Below are 21,057 nucleotides of genomic sequence, written 5' to 3'. Positions count from 1 at the left end.
TTTTCATATATGTAATATAAAATCTTTGTGACATGAATAACAACCTTGCTGTGTTTTTTGCGTGTTTCTGTAGAGAGAGTATTTACAGGCTACTTCCACAGACGACACCCGAAAACATCGGCAAAAACTTTGAACAGTACACCATAGACCCTGGAACTCGATACCCCAACCTCATCTCCTCCTGTGTCAGGCCACACCAGGTGAGAGGGAGTGATCACTTTGCCAGAATCGGACATCTGTCCTTGCGTACTGGCTTCATTTTGAACAAATATACGCAGCTTCTTGACTTTCCTGATTGTAACCATTGTTCCTTTTTCCATCCTGTTCCAGGTCCGTCACTTGTACATCAGTGGAGAGCTGAACTCCTGCTCTCTGGAGCGTGCTGCTACCATACGACGGCCTGTCAATGTCTGCAGACGAGGTACGTTTGAAAGGAACTGACAGATTTGTGTGTGTTAAGCCTCTGCACCAGTTACAGCCATGTCTCCGACCATCCAGCCCTTTCTCGTGAATGGGATATCTCAGGATGGGGAGGGAATTACTTTAAATTTGGCACAAACGTTCACTTGGATTCAGGGAAGAATTTTGTGGTCAAAGGTCACTGTGATTTCACACAAAACGATTTTTGGCCATAACACAGGATTTCATTTTTATAGTTATGATAAAATTTCACACGGCTAAAGGTCAACCAAATTGTATGGTAATCAATCATAATGTTTGGCAAAAACACTCTCTGGCCATTATTCAGCTTAGGAACTGAAAGAAAGAGGTCATATTTCCTGCATCTTTGCAAAGACTGCTGCTGAGTCATCTCTAGATTATTTAGAGTAGCGATCTGATTGGATGATATGGTTTCCTCTCTTGTGTTTACTTTTAAATCCTTACATGAACATTGTGGTCTCTCCTTTCCTGTCCTACAAACAGAAGTAGTAAGGAACCAGCGTTGACCTCAAATCAGGGAATAAGTCACTATCTGAGGTTTGTTTTCACATGTGGATTCACTGGGAGGAGGAAGCTTTGAAACAGTCAAATACACATATCGTGCTCTTTAGAGTCTGATTAGATTAGAACGAACGGTAAAGACAGAGGCTCTACATGTTGAACCGAGCTGTATTTGTTTGTGTGAAGTAACTTGAATCATTTGCCAAAGGCAGCAAAGACACACAAAATACCTCAACACTCGCTCCCACCATTAAAGTCATGACGTGAAGATTGTTTGATGGAAAAACATGTCTGTCAATGTCTCCTTTTGTAGAGTCAGAGATCAGACCGACGAGGCTTCTCACCTGGTGCCAAAAGCAGACGGAGGGCTACAGGAATGTGACGATTACAGACCTGACGTCTTCGTGGCACAGTGGCCTCGCTCTCTGCGCCCTCATCCACCGGTTCAAACCTCAGCTGATGTATGTAACAACATCAGATAATACCGGCAAATGATTAACATCGCCTTATCTCTTTATGGCATTTATTGCCATAAAACGTACAAAAGAAACTTGTTTTTTTGAGCTCTGCACCCTTCTCACAACTCGCTGTGAGGACACATTTATTTGGGGTGTGTAAAAAATGCTCGGCAAGACAGTAAGTCTTTGTTCTGTATTTTTTTCTGCTGCATTCTCTACCTCCTCCTCCTAACATATATAGCGCTTGATCCTTTTTATAGAGCTGCTAGAGGTTGTCAGAGTAAAAACGACATTTCACACATTTTCAATAGTTGTGAAAATAGCTCATGTTGGACTTGGTGTGCTTTAGCGCCGACTCTCAGGATGGAATCCTCCTTAAAGAGCAGAAAGTGGACCTTAGTTTCCACAGTTTAAGGTTAGACTGTACCCTGCAGAGCATGGAATAATTCAGTGCCTCTGTAGATGAGTGCATTTACAAATCTAATTATATCCTCTCACTCTTTAATTATTGCCTTCATACCTCGCCACATGCTGCTGCAATTTCATGTGGTCCTGTGAGTTTCCTAGAACCACTGGCATTTTCCCCTTTCCCTCCTCCATATGCTCGCCGGTCTGCCGAGCAGACTGCGGAGAGGGGAGCAGGTTCGTAGGAATGAAAAGAGGAAAAAAAAGAGTGAGCCTATGTAGTTACAGAGTAGTGCCAAAGTTTGTGTGTGCTGCAGCTAGGTTACTGCTCTCTTTTTTACATTATTTCTGAACGTGACCGCACACAGAGACGGAAGAGCCTTTTTTTTTTCTCCCATTAGAGTTCATTTGCCGCCATTTGCTACTGCAATTCAAGACATAAGTTCTTTCAAAGGGTTGAAAATCAAGTATGATAAGTTTCCGTGTCATTCCTCATTGCCGACGTCAGCTATTTTCATATCAGTGTGCATATTAGGATCAATCACCACAGTTACAGTTTTACCATCACATATTTAGCCCAAACCTTCCTATTTTTCATTCCCTACCTCCATCAGAGATTTTGACTCATTAAAGGAAGAAGACCATGCTGCAAACCTCCAGCTGGCTTTTGACATCAGTGAGCGGGAATTTGGAATCCAATCATTCACGTCTGCGAAGGAGCTGAGTGCTGTTGAGGAGCTGGATAAGAGCAGGATGATCACCTACCTGTCCAAGTTCTACGAGCTCTTCCGTGGAACACCTCTACCTGCATCAGGTGCTCTATTTGACCCTCCTCTGCCATGTGAGCTATTTAATGTTGTACAATTTTTACCTCAGACAACAACCTACCTTCCTCTGACATACAGCAGAGTAGTAAAGTTAGACTTTATATTTTTCTTTCCTAAGCTATACAGGCATAATACATTAATATCTTCTAAACCTTTATGGCTGTGCATGGTGGAAAATGTGAAACCTCTATTTGTGTTATACTGCAGGGTCCAGAGGAGTGGACGAAAACAACGAAGATTATCCATCGAAGGAAGTCAGAAGTAAAAATAATGTGCTCAATACTGCAGTGCCCAGGAAACGGGTCCCAAGGGTAACTCCACACTGTTTAGTTTTTTCTGATGTAGTACTTCAAGTTCAAGTGGGATTCATTTTATATTCATGTGTCGTTTCATTGGTTTTTAAACTCCTCTTTTTGGGCCTTTTTGAAATTTGTGTCCTTGCTCTTCCCCTTCAGGATGAAAAGAGGTCAGACGGTACAGACCCTACTCACAAAAGGAGGCGAAAGTTCTGTTATTTCGAGGAGGTTTGTTCATAAATTACTATTTATTTGAAAAGTAACCGCTTTGCGGGACTTGGTACAGTATATTTAGTAAGATCTGTTCCTGTCTCTCTTTAGGCCACCAACCTGTCCAGTAATGGCTCCTCGGTGCGAGAGGGGCGGGATCCTAAGGAAAATAAAGTGCGCTCAATGGCTACTCAGCTGCTGGCCAAATTTGAAAACAAACCCAGCAGCACAGTCCGCAAAACACAGGTAAAAAGAGCGACAACTTTAAACTGTCCTCTTGTCTAATGCTGCAAATCTTCTGTCGTCTGTTTCAGTCTTTTCCACCTTTTCTATGCCTATGCCTTACTACTAACTGTCTTCCAACATTCTCCACAAAATCTCAGTCGGATTGTGAGAGGTCGTCCCTGCTGCAAACTCTTGACCTGACTGAGAGTCTGCACATAAAGCCCAGGCCTCTGGTCCCTCCCAAACCTCCACCTGAGATACAGGTAGTCAGGAGCAGCCAAATGGCATTTAAGTCACTCAAACTGTACAAACTGTAGCATTTGTATGAAATTTCTGTCCCAGTAACCATATGTATGGTAATAAAAACGCTCAACACTGAAAAAACACCTTAAATACAGTACATACAAATAAATACATACAACACCCATGAGTAAAGCCCAAGTTATATAATTTACCTAAAAATAGCTGTTTGGATATTTAACAGACCATACTGGTGGTTTTACATCCCTCATGCGCTGCTGCAGTTATATGTAACAACAGACACTCAACGATTTTATTCGATTTTTATTGTCAAAAAATAAAATAAAAAATGTCATTACGAGGCTCACATCTTATATCCCCCGTTTTCTTTGTATAGTGTGAACTATGACTCTACTGGTTTATATAGAAACGAATACGGTTTACACTAAGGTAATATTTCCCCAATAATCTAAACAAACCAGACAAAAAAAAACCCTCCTCCTATGTGCAGTCGCTGACGTCAAAGCATTGTATTCATGAGCTTAGCTTTGGGAAAGTCATACCCATAAGCCAAACAAAAGGCAAACAAGAGTGTCAAGGAGGATAAGGATTATGTGAGTTTCAATTAAATTTAGCTGCTGGCTGTTGACTCACAGGTCTCAGATGTCACACTGACCTTTCAGTTCTTGACCGCCCCCAAGAAGAAATGTTCTAAAAACGACTGTATCACCATGTGATGATTACATAACTTTGGCAAAACATTAAGCAGGCAGAGAATTCATTGTAATAGATCGCCTATGCAAGTGGATATTCATGCTGTTCTGGCATGTGCAACGTCTGCCAGCGGGGAAAGAAATCAATCTAAAAACTTGCCCTATTGTTTGAAAATGTCTGGAAGCCTTTGAAAGTATTTAAATGGGCTGAAACCTATAAAACCACCTGTATGTTTTTATTAAATGACCTACAGCCTCTGATAACAACACATGAAAGCTCTTCACTGTTTGGTTGATTGATGAGAAACCAAACGTACCACAGCTCACGTGTTGCACTGCTGTATATTATCCCTTTCAGTTTGAATTGAGCGTCAGAAAAGCATCAGAGCAGTTAGTCCGCCTGCCGCCAAAGACTCTGCCCAAACCCCGTCTCCTGCAGCCTCAGTCCCAGCATCCATTTTCCACAGTGAAGCTCAGACACGTTGATCAAACACACGCTGAGACGCAGCCCCAGCCTCAGCCTGGGAGTGCAGACCCCCCTGCTTCTTCCTCCTCCCGCCACTCCGCAATCCAGTTCATGTCAAGAATTCTCCACCGCCTCAGGGAGGTGGACGAACACGTCTCTGAGGTGAACACTATCTCCTCTGTCGCATCTTGGATTTCTCTCCTCTGTTTTCTTCTCTGTCCTCTTGCTAAACCATTGTGATTGCATGGACCGAGCTCCTAAGAAGTCCCCTGAGTGAATGTTGATTATATATTATGCCCTGATTATACATTTAGGCTTTTGTAATGTGTAGTCAGATGGTGAAGTCAGCCCCTAATTATCCAGCCTGACAAAAAGGAAAGCGCAGGCCTCCAGAGCTGGCACATGCTGAGGCAGAGATAGTCTGGCTTTTCTGTGAAGTTCAAATAGGATCTGTCTCGTTTGTTGAATATATTTGACAAAAGACTTTTGGGCAAATTATTTGTTGGAATAGACAAAATTCTTTATCATCAGCAATCACAGATACATACATAACAGAAAGAAACCAGAGTCAAATGGGGCAACAGTGTTTTGGCGAACCACAGCTGGCTGCAGCGACTTCCCATGGAGTTATTATGGAGATAGAACTTTAAAAGTGCTGATGGGGGGATTTTTATTTTTTCATTTAAATTTTGTGCAGAGCAAGGTTTGCTGTTTCCTCCTGCCTCCAGTCCTTATCCTAAGCTAAGATAAACCCCCTCTGGCTCAAACTCCGTACTTAATGTACAGACCTGAGAGTGATACTGATCATTTAACCCAACTTAAGTTGGTGTAATGTAAGTGTGCAGAGAATCTAACTTTGCACATGTAGCATTATTCTGAATTTATCTTCAATTCAATTCGATTATTCTTCTTAATAGAAGTGCTGTGAAATTTGACTTTGACTCCTTTAGGCCCTTAATACTTTACTATGTGATGTATTAACATAGGTATTTTTTTGGCTGAGCAGATGTTGTCTGTGATTTCTCTGCCAGGACTGTGCGGCTGTCTCACGTTTCTTTTCGAGTACAGTATGAGTAACCACATCAATTAGGGTGTGAAATTAATGTAATAAGCGCAGCCTCCGTCCGCACAATGACGTTATTGTTCTCCCCCCGGTAATACACACTTACCTGTCAGATCCTGCGTCTTATTGGGAAAGCCGAACAGAAAGGCCCTTTCATCATTTAACTGTGTAGAGCTTATTAAGTGGATATTAGTCTACATAATTATGTCTGCACACAGAGAAAGCTGCACATTTGCCGGTGGGAGAATGTGTCTCTCGCTGTACCGAGGAGGCGAGGCTGATGGTTTCTCCTTTGTTCCTCTGCTCCGTGTCATCCCGCAGAAAAAAGCTCAGACACAACAGACTAGAGAGTTCCACACAAAGAGTATAAAGGAAAAAGCTGTGCACCTTAGTGAGATGTTCTCAGGAGACTCTCGGGAGGGAGTTCTCCTCAAGGTGACTATCTCAGGCTTGAGCTGTGACCCCACCCTGCTCTTGTGTTTTTGCACCACCTGCACCGTACTAAGTGCTCGTGTGTCACTAGTGTTGCATGCAGCCATTTTCTTTTCATTTGTCCATTATTTTGTACACCACTGATTTTTATTTGTTTTTCACTTGGAATTCAACAACTTTGTTTGAAATAGTGTGCTTTTTTATAGCCAGTCTTTTTCAGTTTACTGTAGTTTATTTGCATATTTATTCTTTCACCAACCACACGATGGTTATAAAGAATTTCAAAAATGTTAGCATATAATGTCAACAATCCTCCCTTGTCAAATTGTCCAACATAATAACATAACATTGTTCTCTCACTATGGGATTGTTGTAATCACCAAAATGTTGCGTTAAAAGGGCCATACTGATGGATTTTAATGTAGTTCACTTGCATTGAGAAACACTTCCCTTCCTTTAATATACAGCATGAGGAGTTTACACACTGTATGAACAGAACTGGTTTCTGTAGGAGAAAAAATAAAAAAATGTTTCAGTAAAACACTTTAGCATGATTTCTGTTTTTCCATTTCATTTTATTAAATTTCTGCTAATAGATCCCCTAAATCCTCTAAACGTGTCCTTGATCAACACTTGTCAGTTTAATAAAATACCACATCGCAAACGAAAACCTCAACATGCCATCGCATTAGGATTGGGATTATCACCACAAAAGGATTTATTGCAGCGCTGTTGTACTTGATCGCATTATCTAGATGTACGTGACAAACTGGAATGAAAGTGCATTTTCACAATGTCTTGTTTATAACAGAGATGAAGGCTCAACACAACGCAGCACACAGAAATGCTCCAGACAGAAATTTAGACTGCGCTTTAAAAAACAATCTGTCTTTTATCTGCTTGATTATAACACACAGATTTATGCAGATGAATCATGCTTTGCATGAGAGCTTTGCTTTTAACTGATGTTTCTGCCCCTTGTGTTTTGAATTACCAGCAGTCCTCACAGAGCAGGAGTGTGTGTTCTTGTGGTGGCACTTAGTGGGTTTCCCTGCTCCACCCATCCCAAACAGCCTGCTCCAACTCAACAGCCAGATGTTAGAGCAGGACGAACACCAGTTTGATATAAAGGCAAAAGACTCGCTTCATAATCATACATAATTATCACCCATGTGTGTCTTTTTAATGTTTGGATCCAATTCAATTCCTGAAGAGCAACTGGGAGTCTGTTTAGAACAATGAACCTGGTGATTATCCCTTTTCTATAATGATCCTACTCACCTTCCCTCACTAGATTTTCCTTTTGGCTGAATGTTAGTGAGGAGGTGGAAATGAGTCTGAGGCGGTGGCCTTCAGAGTAAAGACGATGGTTACTGGCTCGGAAACTGAGTCCCAGACACGGAGCCTCGTACAGCTCACCCGCACCTCAACTGTCATTCATAATGTCCACAAGATGACATTTGAGTAGTAAAACATTCAGGAAGTGCAACTTCTCACACCGCCGCTCTCCCTGCATGTAATACACACCCTGTGTTTCTTCTGAGCATGCAGACACCTCCAAGAGTCAGTAACACAGCAACAAGAAATGTGACCTGACTCAAATCTTTCTCAGGTTCAATGTTGCAATACTGGTAACATATCCATCCCTTATATCTCTTATTTAAGAGATGAAGACCTGATCAAACATATTCAATTTTCCCAAAGGCTTTCATATAGAGGAAGGCTTTTGTGTAGCAATCAGTTATAGTTTTATTTGTATATTGATATATGTCTGACGGCTGTTTTAGTGATCCTGTCATGATTTGTGACAGCAGATTATTATGTTTTGTCCCCCCACTCTAACCGAACTTTTTTTCCCAGGGCGGCTCAGTACGACGGGCGTTTCCCCAGTCGGGTGACAAGTGTCACTCCTGCGAGAGGCGCGTTTACATGGTGGAGAGGGTCTGTGCCGACGGACTGTACTTCCACAGGGAGTGCTTCCGCTGTTCGACCTGCAGCTCAGCTTTGCGACAGGGAGCGCACGCTTTCGACTCTGAACTGGGTTCGTATCTTTACATGGTTGGAGCCGCTTATTGGTTAAAAAGAGCAAAGATCAGTGTGAAGGTGGTTTTTTTTGCTGACATCCTCTGTCATTCACTGTGCTCCTCCAGGGAAACTGTTCTGCAAACTTCACTTTGATCAACGTAACAATGGGACTAATCTACGGAGGAATTTCTCTCTGCGCTCCGTGAGTAACCTTGAACTTGTATTCAGCCCATTTCAAAAAAAAAACAAAACAAAACAACTTCCCGTAAAAGTAAAGTGTCTAACTTCTCTGTCCGTCATCCTCTTGTCTTAGATTGATCATGCAGTTGCAGTTCAGGAGCGGTGTGTCGCTGACGAAGAAAGCTCCCCGTCCAGCAGCGCGGCAGACCTGCCGAGTCAGCCCGCAGCAGGTACCTTCGGCTCGTTCGTAAGGAAACAGCTGAGCTGGCCGCTGAGTGTGTCTCGCACGGTGTGTAATGCCCCCTGGCATCTGTCCCGCTGGGCGCGCAGCACGGCGCAGGCCCTCGCCGGCCACCTGAGGGACAACGCCCAGGACTATGCATTCCTCTATGAGCTACTGAGCATGAGCCTGCCGCTGCTGTTTGTTTTACAAGAGGTGCTGCTGCAGATGTACGCAGAGGCTGTGCCCGACGGGCCGAGCTCTTTGCAGCCTCTACTACTGTGGCTGCAGGAGCATATAGGGCACAGGCTCATGTAGACGCGCAGCAGAACCCCAGCTGGTAATATTTAACCCTGAACATCACTTCAAAGGCCATTAAGGTTCACATTAGCTGAAGTGTTCTTATCATATTGTCATTTTTTTTTCTTCTTTTTTTATGTTTGCCTATTTGGATGAGACTGTGGTTAAATTTTCTCCCAGTCTACTTTGGCATCAGCCAAAGAAAAGACCCAGGTCGGTGCGGTTTGTCTGAAAGCTGTCGGAGGACATTTTGCAGTGATTAGATGTGGGAACTGCACATGTTTAGCAGAAGTTAAATCAATACATTCATAGTCAGGCCACAGTTTGTGCCTTAAAGATTTTAAAGACTGAAATGTCCGATCCTCCTTGCTGTAGAATTGAACTTTATGCAAACTGCCTGGGAAAAAAACGGATGCTGCAGTGAAAAGTTCTTGACTCAGGTTGTGACTGACTAACTCGATGCACTTTACCTTCGGGAACTGCCTAGTGGACGAGCGGGAAACGCTCACATTGGATAAAAGCCTGGTCTCATGTTAACGCTGACCAACAGACAGGTTTTCCTTTGACTATACATATGTGCTCTCTCCATATGTCTTCTTTTAATACAGTATATATGCAACAATTTGGTGATTATCTTTTTTTTTCAACTTTAATTAACTGTTTTTATTGGGGGGTTTTTATGAATTAATGACACTAAAAACTAGTTCTACTTTGCTGCCATCTACTGACTGACTCCGAAAAAAACAGGCATTAATGCAAAATGAAGCACCCCTCTCCTCTCCCTGTACGCTATGGTTTAAATAACAGATTTATTAAATATTTTCAGAGTTACTGTAGACAATAGAGGCGGGTGAGCGTGCTGTGATGTGTTTGAATGTGCTTGCCACTCTTGCCATAGTTTAAAATTTCTAAGTGGTTGGAAGAGCAACGGCAAACCTCTCTGACTGGAGTTTGCTTGCAGTTGCTTCCCGATCATATCACACACTATCTAATGATGCTTGAGAAGCACTTTAGAGTTGCAGAGTGTGAGTTTTAATTTTAAGAATATTTAAAAGTGTTAACAGCATGATATGTTGGATTATGCAATAGGATGTTTGTGCTACCTAAGGTTCCATGTTGATTTACTGAATCTGCGTGGAGAGATTAGCTCAATGTTTTGTTTACAGCGCAAACAACTCCAGTGATTTGAAAAACCAAAGAAGTGTTTTCACACTCACTGACTGGACCGGTGTACTGTAACGGATATACGTCTGTTTGACACGACGACAGTAATGTGTAACAAGGGTGCAAACATACAACTATCTTCTTCATCATGAATGTCATTGTTTTTTGTCTTTCATAAACCTTTTTCTACTTTTGTGCACTCAGCTGTTTTTATTCACGCCTGTGTTTGTAGATCACCTTTCTCTTTTCCTCCCATCAGCTGGAGCCTGTTGTGTGTGACACAACTGGGCGGTTTGGAGAAGTGACATTTTGAAGGTGATCACCTGCATGGTCACATGGACTGTGTGACATAATTGTGATGTGGCTGCAAGACACTGACCATGAGACAAGTGACCCAAAGTATCTGACGCGATGTAACATTCAGCACCAAAATAACGGATTTCCTTTGACGTAACATTTTTTTTAGGTTTGACTAAACTAAACTAAATGAACAGCTTCAGTCTTTTGCATTGAGCTTTGAGCTGTAAGTGGAATGAACTAATACTAACGTAGCTCAGTCGAGTCCTTTTAACTGTTCGCCCACATCTCAAGGGTTTGAAAAGTGAATCCATTAATGAATATGGAACTAAATGGCGGATCAGTCTGGTTACCGGGGCGAGTAGAAACTGGTAAAGAGTATGAACAAAAAGAAGAGTTAAGTTTTGTACACTTAAGTGAAAAAGTATTTCTCTCTCTTTAAATCAAAATCAGCACAAAATAAATCATCTGGCTGAGAACTTATTTATTTCACAGAACAATCTTCACAAGGTCGATTCAGTAGCTGCTGGTTGTATCACAAAATCTCCATTAGCAGATGTTAGATGTTCAAATGTCCATTTTATTTTTTTCACATTTCTTTTCAAATTTAACAATTTCTGTCCTTGGTCTGTCCTTGGTCTCGGTTCCTGAAAAAAGGCAAAGGAATTTCAATCTCCAGACATCGGATGCTATATAAAAATTCAGGTCGACCTTAGATAAATTATCTTTTAATAATAACAATGACATTAATAGGAATTCTTGCTATTTACAACTGGAAAAGAGTGACAGAAATATCAATAAATTGATGCACTTTTCTAGGCATTATCGTCCCTACTGTCAGGGATCATAGGATTTTACTGAGATATTTCACTCTTGGCACAACTGAGAAATTGAATTGGTATTTAAGTGGTATTGAATCACAGCCAATGTGTTAGGAAAACTATAAACTGTGATTAGTGTCATCAGTGGGTCGGCGTCAAAGACAGACCTCACGACTCGTGATGGAGAAATGAAGAAACAACAGACAACCCATTTATTTTATGATGAGAGTTATTGCAGGATAAGTCAAAAGTAGCACATCATACATCCATCTAAAATGTCAAGCCCTCACCACCACCACCACCACCACTGTGGAGCTGTGAAAGGCCTTTACAACCTCAGACGCCCGTCACACACACACACACACACACACACACATCCTGATGACCTGACAGCAGCAGCAGAGAGCCACTGAACGTTCACGTCCAGAGGTTCAACACACACAGCGCCATGTAGGGAGACGTTCTCTGCGTTCACACTGACCTCTGTCATTTTATCTTTTCACCACATGACGGGACTAACACCTGGTCAATGGAACACATTAGCTGCATTTCTCTGCCTCGGTCTTTAGTAACTTAAAAGGAAAAAATGTGCGTCTGCGTTGTGTTGGAGACGGTTAAGGAATGCACTTACACCTCAGAGGATTCAACCTCCGCTGACTTACAAAAAAATACAATGTTGCGTGGTTCTACTTAAGAACATACTAACAAGAGATTATACTTGGCACCTTCACTTAACTAAATGTCTTCTACAGTATGAGTTTTACTTTTTCTACTGCTACTGATGTTATAATAATGAGAAGAAGAATTCTCAAGTGTAGAGTTTTTGGTAATGCTTTAACCCCATGATTTAGCCGTTAATAAATGGTCAAATATATAACATATAAGGGTATTTCTGAATGGGTTTTTTTCCGCAGCTATAACTTTTCCTTCTGCATTATGCAGTTTTTAAATTTTACATACAGAACAAAATTTAAACCCTGCCTCACAACAAAACACTTCTCCTTAAAACCTCCCGAGAGGTAATAAACTGACAGATTATAATCTGTTCAGTGTTGCGAAATCAAATCGACCTCTGTAGACAATATTCTTTTCTGCCTCTAAAAGCTCATTTTATTAGCAGAAAATGTTTTCAACTGTTAAATGTGTGTATACTCCAATCAAAACAGCGTGTTACACAGCAAGCTCAAGTAAAAGATCTTGAACAAATTAATATTTCTTTGAATGATATTAATCCTACCGACGGAACAGTGGAGAGTGTGCCTGTCGACAGAAATGTTCAGATTTCTTTCATGATGTTCGTTTTTCATTCAGAAGCTGCCACACGAGAGCGATGTCACCTCCTCCACTCAGGACTGAGAATCGCAGCAAAACTTTTCACACTGAGTGATATTGATGATCATATTGTATAGATTGTAATTAATGGTGAGTTGTTGAAAGTGCGTAATCATTTTTTTCTGTGGTTTTCATTGCTTTTTAATCAATAAATGGATGTTGTTACTGACATCTCAACATTGATTCTCAGATGGACATTTTTTAGCTGATTCAGTTTCAAGACCTTACATTGACAGTAAACGATATATGTATAAATATGAGGGTTTTTTTACCAAAGCAAATATTTTAAATAAAAAAATATATTATCTGCAATGCAATTCCATATAAAATGTTTTTTCTACAGTCTAATATTTAAAAGAAAGGATCCAATCAGGAAAAAAAATCCCCCACATGCTGTTATCACAAACTCTTCAGGAATTTGACTGTCGTGGATGAACTTAACCAAAATACTGCTCAGTAAAAAGAAGAAGTGTTAGACATTCAAACTAAAGAAAAATCCTTGACTGTAAAAATGCTGGTTCTCAAGTCTGTGTCGCTTGCTCAGTTAATTAAACATTCTAGTTTGGGTTTTTTTATATCAAAGACAAGAGAAAGGCTGATGGAGTCCAAGCAATTCTTTTTGAATTACTTTATTACTGGAATATATTTTTATAAACTTTAGAGGGCGAGAACAAATTCTCCATCTAATGTTGAAAGAAAGAAAGGTGTAAGGGTACTAATCCAACACAGTGGACAAGGAGGTGCCATCACATGAGAACCCAAAATGTCATTTAGAGCAGGTTGTACTTATTTTTGGTTCATTTTCTGGTCCAGCACTGAAGCTGCTGTAGAGTTGTGCACCATGTCTTTTTAAGGAATAGCCTCAGACTGCACTCATCACTGTTGATTTCTTTCTGTATGTTGTATGTTGTTGTGATATAGGTGTACGATATGCACTGATGCTTTTACACAAATATAAATGAAGTTACTATTTGAATTTATTTGAATATGTACTATAATAAATGTTATCTTCAAATACTGGGCACATAAAACTGCTTTGACACCTGTCCCTGTTGCTGGGATGAGGGTACGGCGCCACGTTACCCAGCAGAAAACACAATTGATGCCAAAGGCAAAAGGCAAAGTCCTCTGCGAAGTTTGTTTTCTTCGGAACAATATAGTCCATGTGCTTTTGCAAGATACTGTGCGACTGTCAGAGGGATGAGGACAGGTCCTCCAGGCTGAGCTGATTGGTTGTCTGGGATGAAGGGTCCTGTATCAGAAATGAACAATCTGTCAAGTGTGGGCACATCCTATATCGTTGTTATACAGATCACAGAGAGTACGTGTGAATAGCAGCTGATCTGAATGCATCTTAAACTGTTAAAAACTGCATTGAGTGTTAGTTTCACCAGGACTCGCAGCAGGTGGAGTGAAAACTCCACTACCAATCCACTCCAGCAGGTGGTGCTGTGAATATATCTCAATGTAATCATGTAGAAAGAAGGAGTGTGTATGTGTGTGTGTGTGCGTGTGTAGTTAATACCTGTTTATGAATGAATATGCGTGTGTGTGAGTGTGTGAGTGTGTGTGTGTGTGTGTGTGTGTGTGTGTGTGTGTGTGTGTGTGTGTGTGTGTGTGTGTGTGTGAGAGAGAGATGACTTTCATAAACACAGGCAAAGCATTGTTATTGGTAAATGACAGAAGGGTGCTGCTGCTGCCTCTGCAACTGAAGAAATATGACATTGAGAGTTTTGTGAAACATCACAATTTGAGCCCAAAATACAACATTGTGGTGATTTCGGATTACTATTACTCTGCAGATTTAGAGTGGAATGCACCACAGGCACATTGTCAGCTGCCTCCACAGAGATGCGTTTAACAAATGAACCGTCTTGGACAGGTTGACATTTGTGAAATATTCAGTAGACTATGTAGCTATCACATTAATTATCCCCTAAATAATTACTTCTTATCTTGGAACTGTGGAAATGTCTGTGTATTCAACAGTTTATGTTTTTACTTTCACAGCATCAGATATATTCTTTTTGAACAGAGAGTTGAAACATCAGCTCCAACAGAGATATTTCTGCTTCGTGCGATGTCTGTAACCTTATCGTTGCCAGTTTCCTCCTGTCTGCTTATAGTCTGTTTATGGTCAGCACGTAAAGAGATTAGTTTGTGCAGAAGTTTCCTTGACTTGATACAGAAGAAAAAACATCCTGATTGACAATGTCTGACATGACAGACTAACCAGAGAAAAGGCTTCAGTGATTTATCTTATATGGGTTTTTATTTTCCACCAAAAGGTTCAAATACATAAAAAAAAATAAAACAACACAATAAAAATGTATTTTCTTAAAATTACATTTGCTCCTTCTCTATCATTGAAAAGGATTTAAGATGAACACAGAGAAACCTTGCCCTCACGGTTGATAAGTATCTATACAGTCTTCACAGTGAAACATGTTATGAACATCTAAACCTTCCACAACGATAACATGATTTATGGAATGCACTTAATCTCTTTTATTTAGATTGATGAAGAAGAAAACTATTAATAAGCAGGTTCCATGGTCATCAAGTCCTATTCATTTTCTATTTTGAGGCTCCCAATGAACCTGCTTCTATGGTCGCGTGTTGCTGTTTTGTTGTGGCTTGAACCTGATGCTGCTTTTCTACCAGCTCAAACCAACTCTTTTCTTAATCACAGTGTTCAGGTTACATGTGCATATTGAAGTATTTAACCATATATATCGCTCCTCTACATTCATCAGCAGAATGTTAACCCTGTTCACATCATCTGCCATGTGGCCAGGAACACGACTCTCTAGATGATTGACAATCGCTCTGTAACTGCTGAATGTGTAAATACAAAATGTTTCTGCTGCACCAAAGTGGCCAATTAATCAGTTATTGCAGTATTGTCTCTCCATAAGACACTTAAAAAAAACCTTTAGAGTGTTTAAATAAAAGAATAAATGGCAAAAAAAAAATAAGAGAAGCAAAGGACAATAACAGCTGTTCCCATGACAGATATGTAAAATAAACCTCAATGAGTTTTTGGTCAATTTCAGGAATATGTGTGACTGAACCTACACAGACAGCTCTGTGGACACAGTGTATGTTAATAACATCATGTTATTAGATTAAATATTTCAAGTAGTTTTGAGGGAGAATTTAAACGCAAAGCTGGTGGTTAATTTGCATCAAAATATCCCCAGTCATGAAGGCAGACTATTTTCAAAGACAGAAGATGGAAAAATAATTTTTTTTTTTATTGAATTTAGTTTTGGCTTACAGCACAGTGGTGCAGCGACGTTGTTTTATAAAACTCAGTAATGCAGAAGCAGAAGTCCCTGCACTCTGTCGTGGGTGCAGATCTGTTTACTGACCCCTCGTAACTTTTTCATTTCTCTTTTTTTTAATCATCATTATTGAAATACTTTTCTTTATATATGCAAAAAGAGCAGGGCTAAAAACAAGTTGTACGGCAACAATGATTGGCATTCAGGCAACAGAGCAATCAGAGCCTGCAATTGCATCGAAATTACAGAAGCAGTGAAAGTTGATGAAAAAAAAAAAAAAGATAGAAAAGCAGGGACGAGATCGTCTAAAAATATAATGTCATTATTCCGGCGCTTTCACACAAATCACCCTCTTAACCAGTCAAACACAAATCTCCAAGAAGGAGACCGGGCTGCCGGAGTAAATAATCTATAATCTATCTGAATATTTACATTTCCTCAAAACAGATTTCTCCATACTTACAATGGTTTGCAAGAGGGTAATATTCATACATGTTAAAATAACCAAGGACAAACACTATTGGATGAAATGTTTCAAACAGACAAATAAAAGAAAAGGACCAATGGCAGCATATCTCATTCTATTTCTCTCCATTCTGTTTCCCCCCACTGTCGCCCAGAGCTTCCTCATTGTGGGACAGACTTGGTTTCTCTCTATAAGATTATAAGGTCTCGACCTTACCATGTAAAGAGCCTCTAGATAATGTACAGTATTGTTTTGATCGGGAGCTATACAAATATAATTGAATTTAATTAAATTGAGTTATAAGTCTCAGATGGTAACCACTCAAATCTTATCTGGACGATCTTATAGAAAATAACAGAACACTTAAAAAAACATTCAAGGCTCCCGCTGGATGAAGGGGGAAACAGTGGTTGTTGGCCAAAGTCTGGCGAGGCTGCTGCTCACGGAGGCTCCTGTCTGTCTACGTCCAGATGCTGCAGCAACAAATGAAATGTCAATATCATTATCACAGGTCAGGGAAATTTACACAGTGTTAATTAAATTGTTGCTCAATGAGCAAAATCTGACTGGCAGTCAGAGGGCTTCTTTCCTCATATGTCTCATATGTTATGTAAGTACATACTTCGGTTCATCAATGACCAATCAGTTGATAATACAGCTGAGGAAATCAGTTTTATTTTTCCTTCTTCTTTGGATGGAATAATAAAGTCTGTCGCGCCCTCGCACATCTCATTATCAAACAAGTATGAAAAAAAAGGTATTATTTGCAGGAAACTGTAAAAGGATAAATGGTTTAATATTTGTCAACTGCAGACAAAAAAATGCATAAATATTAATAATCTGATTTACATACATATAACATCTTATTTATACTGCGCATTTGGAGATATTATGGTTTGCTTTATTTTAAAGTAACAAATACATCAAAAGAGAAAAAGTGCAATGACACACTCTCATATAAAAGACACCGATTGGTGCTCACAAGAGATTTGGACATACATTAGACTACTGGAGTTTACTGGGAAGTTTTAAAAGTCAATGAGTGGGCTCTAGTCTGGATTACTAAATGATGGATCCTGGTGGATAAGTGTTTCAGAGAAAAATAATCTGAGGTTTTGGATCTGGAAACAGGGGAGAGCAGTATATGGCAGTGTTGATTGGAAAGGAAAAGTTTGAGGGAAATGATATGAAGGATTCAGGGCCGATGAGAGCGTGATGTGAATGTGATCGGTCACTGTCTAAATTGTTGTTTTTTATTATTTTTTTGTCAAATGAGGTTAATGTACCTAGAAGATTTAGGCGGAGGAAAATAAAAATCTGTAATTTGCTTTGTCAATTGATACGTGGTTAAAGAACAACATAGAAAGCCATATTTATTTATTCTTAAAATAACTGATTGGAGACTAAATTAAAAGTGTAAAGCTTTACTTTTCTTTTAAAACTCAGCTATTTTACTCCCAATTGGTTTGTTTGAAGTATGTAAGATTTTCTTAAAAGCCGCAGACAAGTTTACTTTTTATGAACTGAAGGCATTAAATGTTGCCTTTTCAGAATTTAACTGGCTCTCAGAGCATAATACAAATGTTTGAAATTCTTCAAAGCCAGTGAGGACGATTCTAACTTAAAATTAATCTTATCAAAATGCTAACATAACAGCCTTCATATTTTTGCTTTCATCTGAACCTCCAAATTCCATCAACCGGCTCAAATCGAGTCTCTGCAGCGCGCCTGCTCATATCAAATATGCTGCTAATCTGTGTGTGATGTTCTGACTGGGCCTTTGATTGTCAGTCACAGGATTTTTCCTGTGCATTTTACTGTGTAAAATGTTTACAATTCCCTCTGTTTATGTTCCCTTTACAGTATGAGCCTTTTTATTCATTAATTCAATTCACCTCCATTATATTGGAGTGAAATCTTAGAGATGTTTGGTATTAACCAAAAACTATATAATTAAGGCAGTTACTTTGTGGGTGTATTTATATATTGGTGATTGGCATCCTTTAAAGGGATGATTACCTTTCTACGAATTACATTTGTTCAAGAAAACATTTAAAGGTTTTAAAAGCTAAAAGGCAGTAGTCTTTTTGATTTCTTTATGATGAAGATGCTTCAAGTAGCATTGGCGAATTTCGACAGACTTTAAATGTTTGTCTTTTGCCATTTGCTGCACAGTGCTACATGTATTTTTACTCATAATTTTTGGGACTTTGCCTCTATTTAATTTTTTTTTTATAAAAAAAAAAAAGGAGATTAATATGTCTCCTTGCCCTAAAATCCAGCCTCCAACGTGGAAATCTTTTGAGAGTAGAACATTCTTCTCGGCTTGACAGTTTTGAAGTAGAATACACATGTATTTACAAAAATGTGACTATCATCTGATTTCAAGGATAGATGCACCAGTCAATCGGAGAGAGTTCTTGCAAATGAAACCAATGATTGAAAAATGCACGATGATGATGCATCAGTCCTTGTCCATTGCAATTCAAGAATGTTGGCGATAATGTGATATGTTGTTTGTGTGTGTGTGTGTGGTATTTGATCATTCCCTCTCATCTTCTAGGAGCTATACACTGTTCTCTTTTGGGTATATTTGTTCACAAACTAGCATAAAACACCACGTAAAATATTTTTTCCGGCAGTATCTCACTAATTATCTTGGGGTTCCTGCCTGTTACTCCTGTTACCTGCCTGTTAGTGGTGGGCCAGTGTCCTGCTTCAGCCCAACAGTTTGCTATATTTACATTCAACAGCCTCCCGTCAGTCTTGCATGGTTGCCTTCTGTCCGATTTGACCTCCTCTGCCTTCTGCCGACCTTCAGCCGTCAAGGTTTCGGTCTGCTAGAGATGAACCGGTGGTATGAGCGAGCTGAAAGAGTATGGTTTCAATTTGGTACTGCAACTTTTACTTATTGTCTTAATATTGTTCTTATATCCTGTGTCTAATTGTTTTATATGTTTCTTTTTCATTCTATTCCATTTCATATTATTCCTATTTTACACTTTTCTACTCTATTCAAACCTGCACTCATTCTGTTTGTGGCCTGCTGTTATACTTGAATTTCCCCTGTAGGGATCAATAAAGGATTAATATCATCTTGTCTTAAGTAAAAGATCTGAAGACCGCGAGCGGGTCATCCGCTAACTTCAAGGGTCGGTGGTTTGATCCTTGGTTCCTCTAGCCCGCATGCCCAAGTATCCTTGGGCAACACACTGAACACTTACGGCTGTGTCGGCAGTGTGTTTATCATGTGTGATAGAAAAACCGTTGCGTGTAGCATTGCGGTATGAATGTGTGTGTGTGTGTGTGTGTGTGTTTGTGTGTGTGTGTGTGTGTGAATAGGAGAAAGCAACTTTGAGTGTTCAATAGGACTAGAAAAGCGCTGTATAAATGCAGTCCATTTGCAGACCATTTGTATTCTACTTACAGTGTGTACTGAAGCACTCCCTTTTAACATTGTAGTATATTTCTGCTCCTGAGGTTTCAGAGATCCTTGCCGTTTTCTTTTTCTGAGTAACTCTCCCTTCACTCATTAAAGCCCCTTTTCATCTGTGGCAGCTCTTAAAATATCATTAGAATTTGAGGTCATAATTAGGACAACAGTGAAAAGATCAATCCCTTTGCATGTGAATATTACAGACTATAAACTGTATATTTTATGTTTGAGTCGATGGTGAAATGGTTCTCGAGGGGTTGGTCCAGTTCATAGCTTCATACCAGCTGCTCTTCGTTCTGGTTGAGGATACTGTAAATTGAGCCCTGGATTTCTTTCCTGCCTTATCCTCTGACATTCAAGCTGCGATAGTGACAATGAATTTCAATAGCCCATTGTTCTGAACCACCATCATCAGTGAAACCCACGAACCCCGGGAGCTGTGCTTTTTAACCAAAAAGCAAGAAATGATCACCCATAATCAGACATCATATGCCAAGATGTTTTGAACAGGGAGCATTTCCAGCCATTAGGCGTAATTACAGTTCTGTGTCTTTCTTTATATTCCACAGAATTCATACCAAACAAGCCTCTCTGCACATGCTGGAACCATAGTCCTGTGTGTCCTCCATACATATATAGGGCAACAGCAGTTCTAGCAGAAATTACGAAAAAACACCCAACAGAAAACACAAAGAGGAGAGTTTGGCAAGACAGACACTGGGGATGATGAGTAGTTTATGTGATGTGTTCGGGAACTCATATATGTTTGTTATAGATTTGTGCTCAGGCCTTGGAACAGGGAAATCTAGCAAAATGTTATCCACATGTATATTCTCGCGAATTTTCAGTCTGCTCTTTCTTCATTTGAACATCCATGCTTGTGGTTAGTAATGTTCTGCTTTAAAAAAAAAAAGAAGAAGAAAATAAATCATCTCAGATAAGATACGAGCGAGAAAATATATTTTACATTTTTTTAAGCCATACATCTGTATAATTAATAAATGCAAAAAAAGTAGCTAAAACCACAGTCCCTGCAGGAATAATCCGTCATGGATTGTTTTTTGTATCATACCAGAGGTCCAACTATTTTTTGCCAGATGGCAGAAATTGGATGGTGCACTGATTCTTTTGATGGCAGGACATAAAGCTCTGGTCTAAAAACATGCATCTGTGTGATATCACAAAATCCTCTGCCTCAGATACAATCTGCGCGCACATCTGGTCATAATCACATTATAAACATTGGTTATGC

At 39.8% G+C, this 21,057-nt stretch overlaps 1 protein-coding gene across 9 annotated transcripts in view; it reads left to right on the top strand.

Annotated features, from left to right (window-relative positions):
- The window catches only part of mical2a (microtubule associated monooxygenase, calponin and LIM domain containing 2a), a 31,130-nt gene extending 16,216 nt beyond the window's left edge, over nt 1–14,914 (top strand). For 4 of the 9 annotated variants that reach the window (XM_035627527.2, XM_035627531.2, XM_035627528.2 and 1 more), the window contains exons 10-22: nt 74–200; nt 331–421; nt 1,256–1,403; nt 2,420–2,646; nt 2,840–2,943; nt 3,088–3,156; nt 3,250–3,384; nt 3,522–3,626; nt 4,675–4,944; nt 6,167–6,280; nt 8,138–8,318; nt 8,428–8,504; nt 8,616–10,365. In XM_035627527.2, the coding sequence (XP_035483420.1) occupies nt 74–200; nt 331–421; nt 1,256–1,403; nt 2,420–2,646; nt 2,840–2,943; nt 3,088–3,156; nt 3,250–3,384; nt 3,522–3,626; nt 4,675–4,944; nt 6,167–6,280; nt 8,138–8,318; nt 8,428–8,504; nt 8,616–9,020 (2,053 nt within the window). In that variant the 3' untranslated portion in view covers nt 9,021–10,365. Of the gene's footprint in view, nt 1–73; nt 201–330; nt 422–1,255; nt 1,404–2,419; nt 2,647–2,839; nt 2,944–3,087; nt 3,157–3,249; nt 3,385–3,521; nt 3,627–4,674; nt 4,945–6,166; nt 6,281–8,137; nt 8,319–8,427; nt 8,505–8,615; nt 10,366–10,425; nt 10,482–12,595 lie in introns of those variants that run through there. The other 5 variants (XM_035627536.2, XM_035627535.2, XM_035627532.2 and 2 more) reach the window with 5 other exon arrangements.
- The last annotated feature ends 6,143 nt before the right edge of the window (nt 14,915–21,057 follow it).

Source organism: Scophthalmus maximus, chromosome 4 (assembly GCF_022379125.1).
Source record: "Scophthalmus maximus strain ysfricsl-2021 chromosome 4, ASM2237912v1, whole genome shotgun sequence".
In the NCBI taxonomy this organism is placed as follows: domain Eukaryota; kingdom Metazoa; phylum Chordata; class Actinopteri; order Pleuronectiformes; family Scophthalmidae; genus Scophthalmus; species Scophthalmus maximus.
This window is presented reverse-complemented; position numbering and strand designations above follow the sequence as displayed.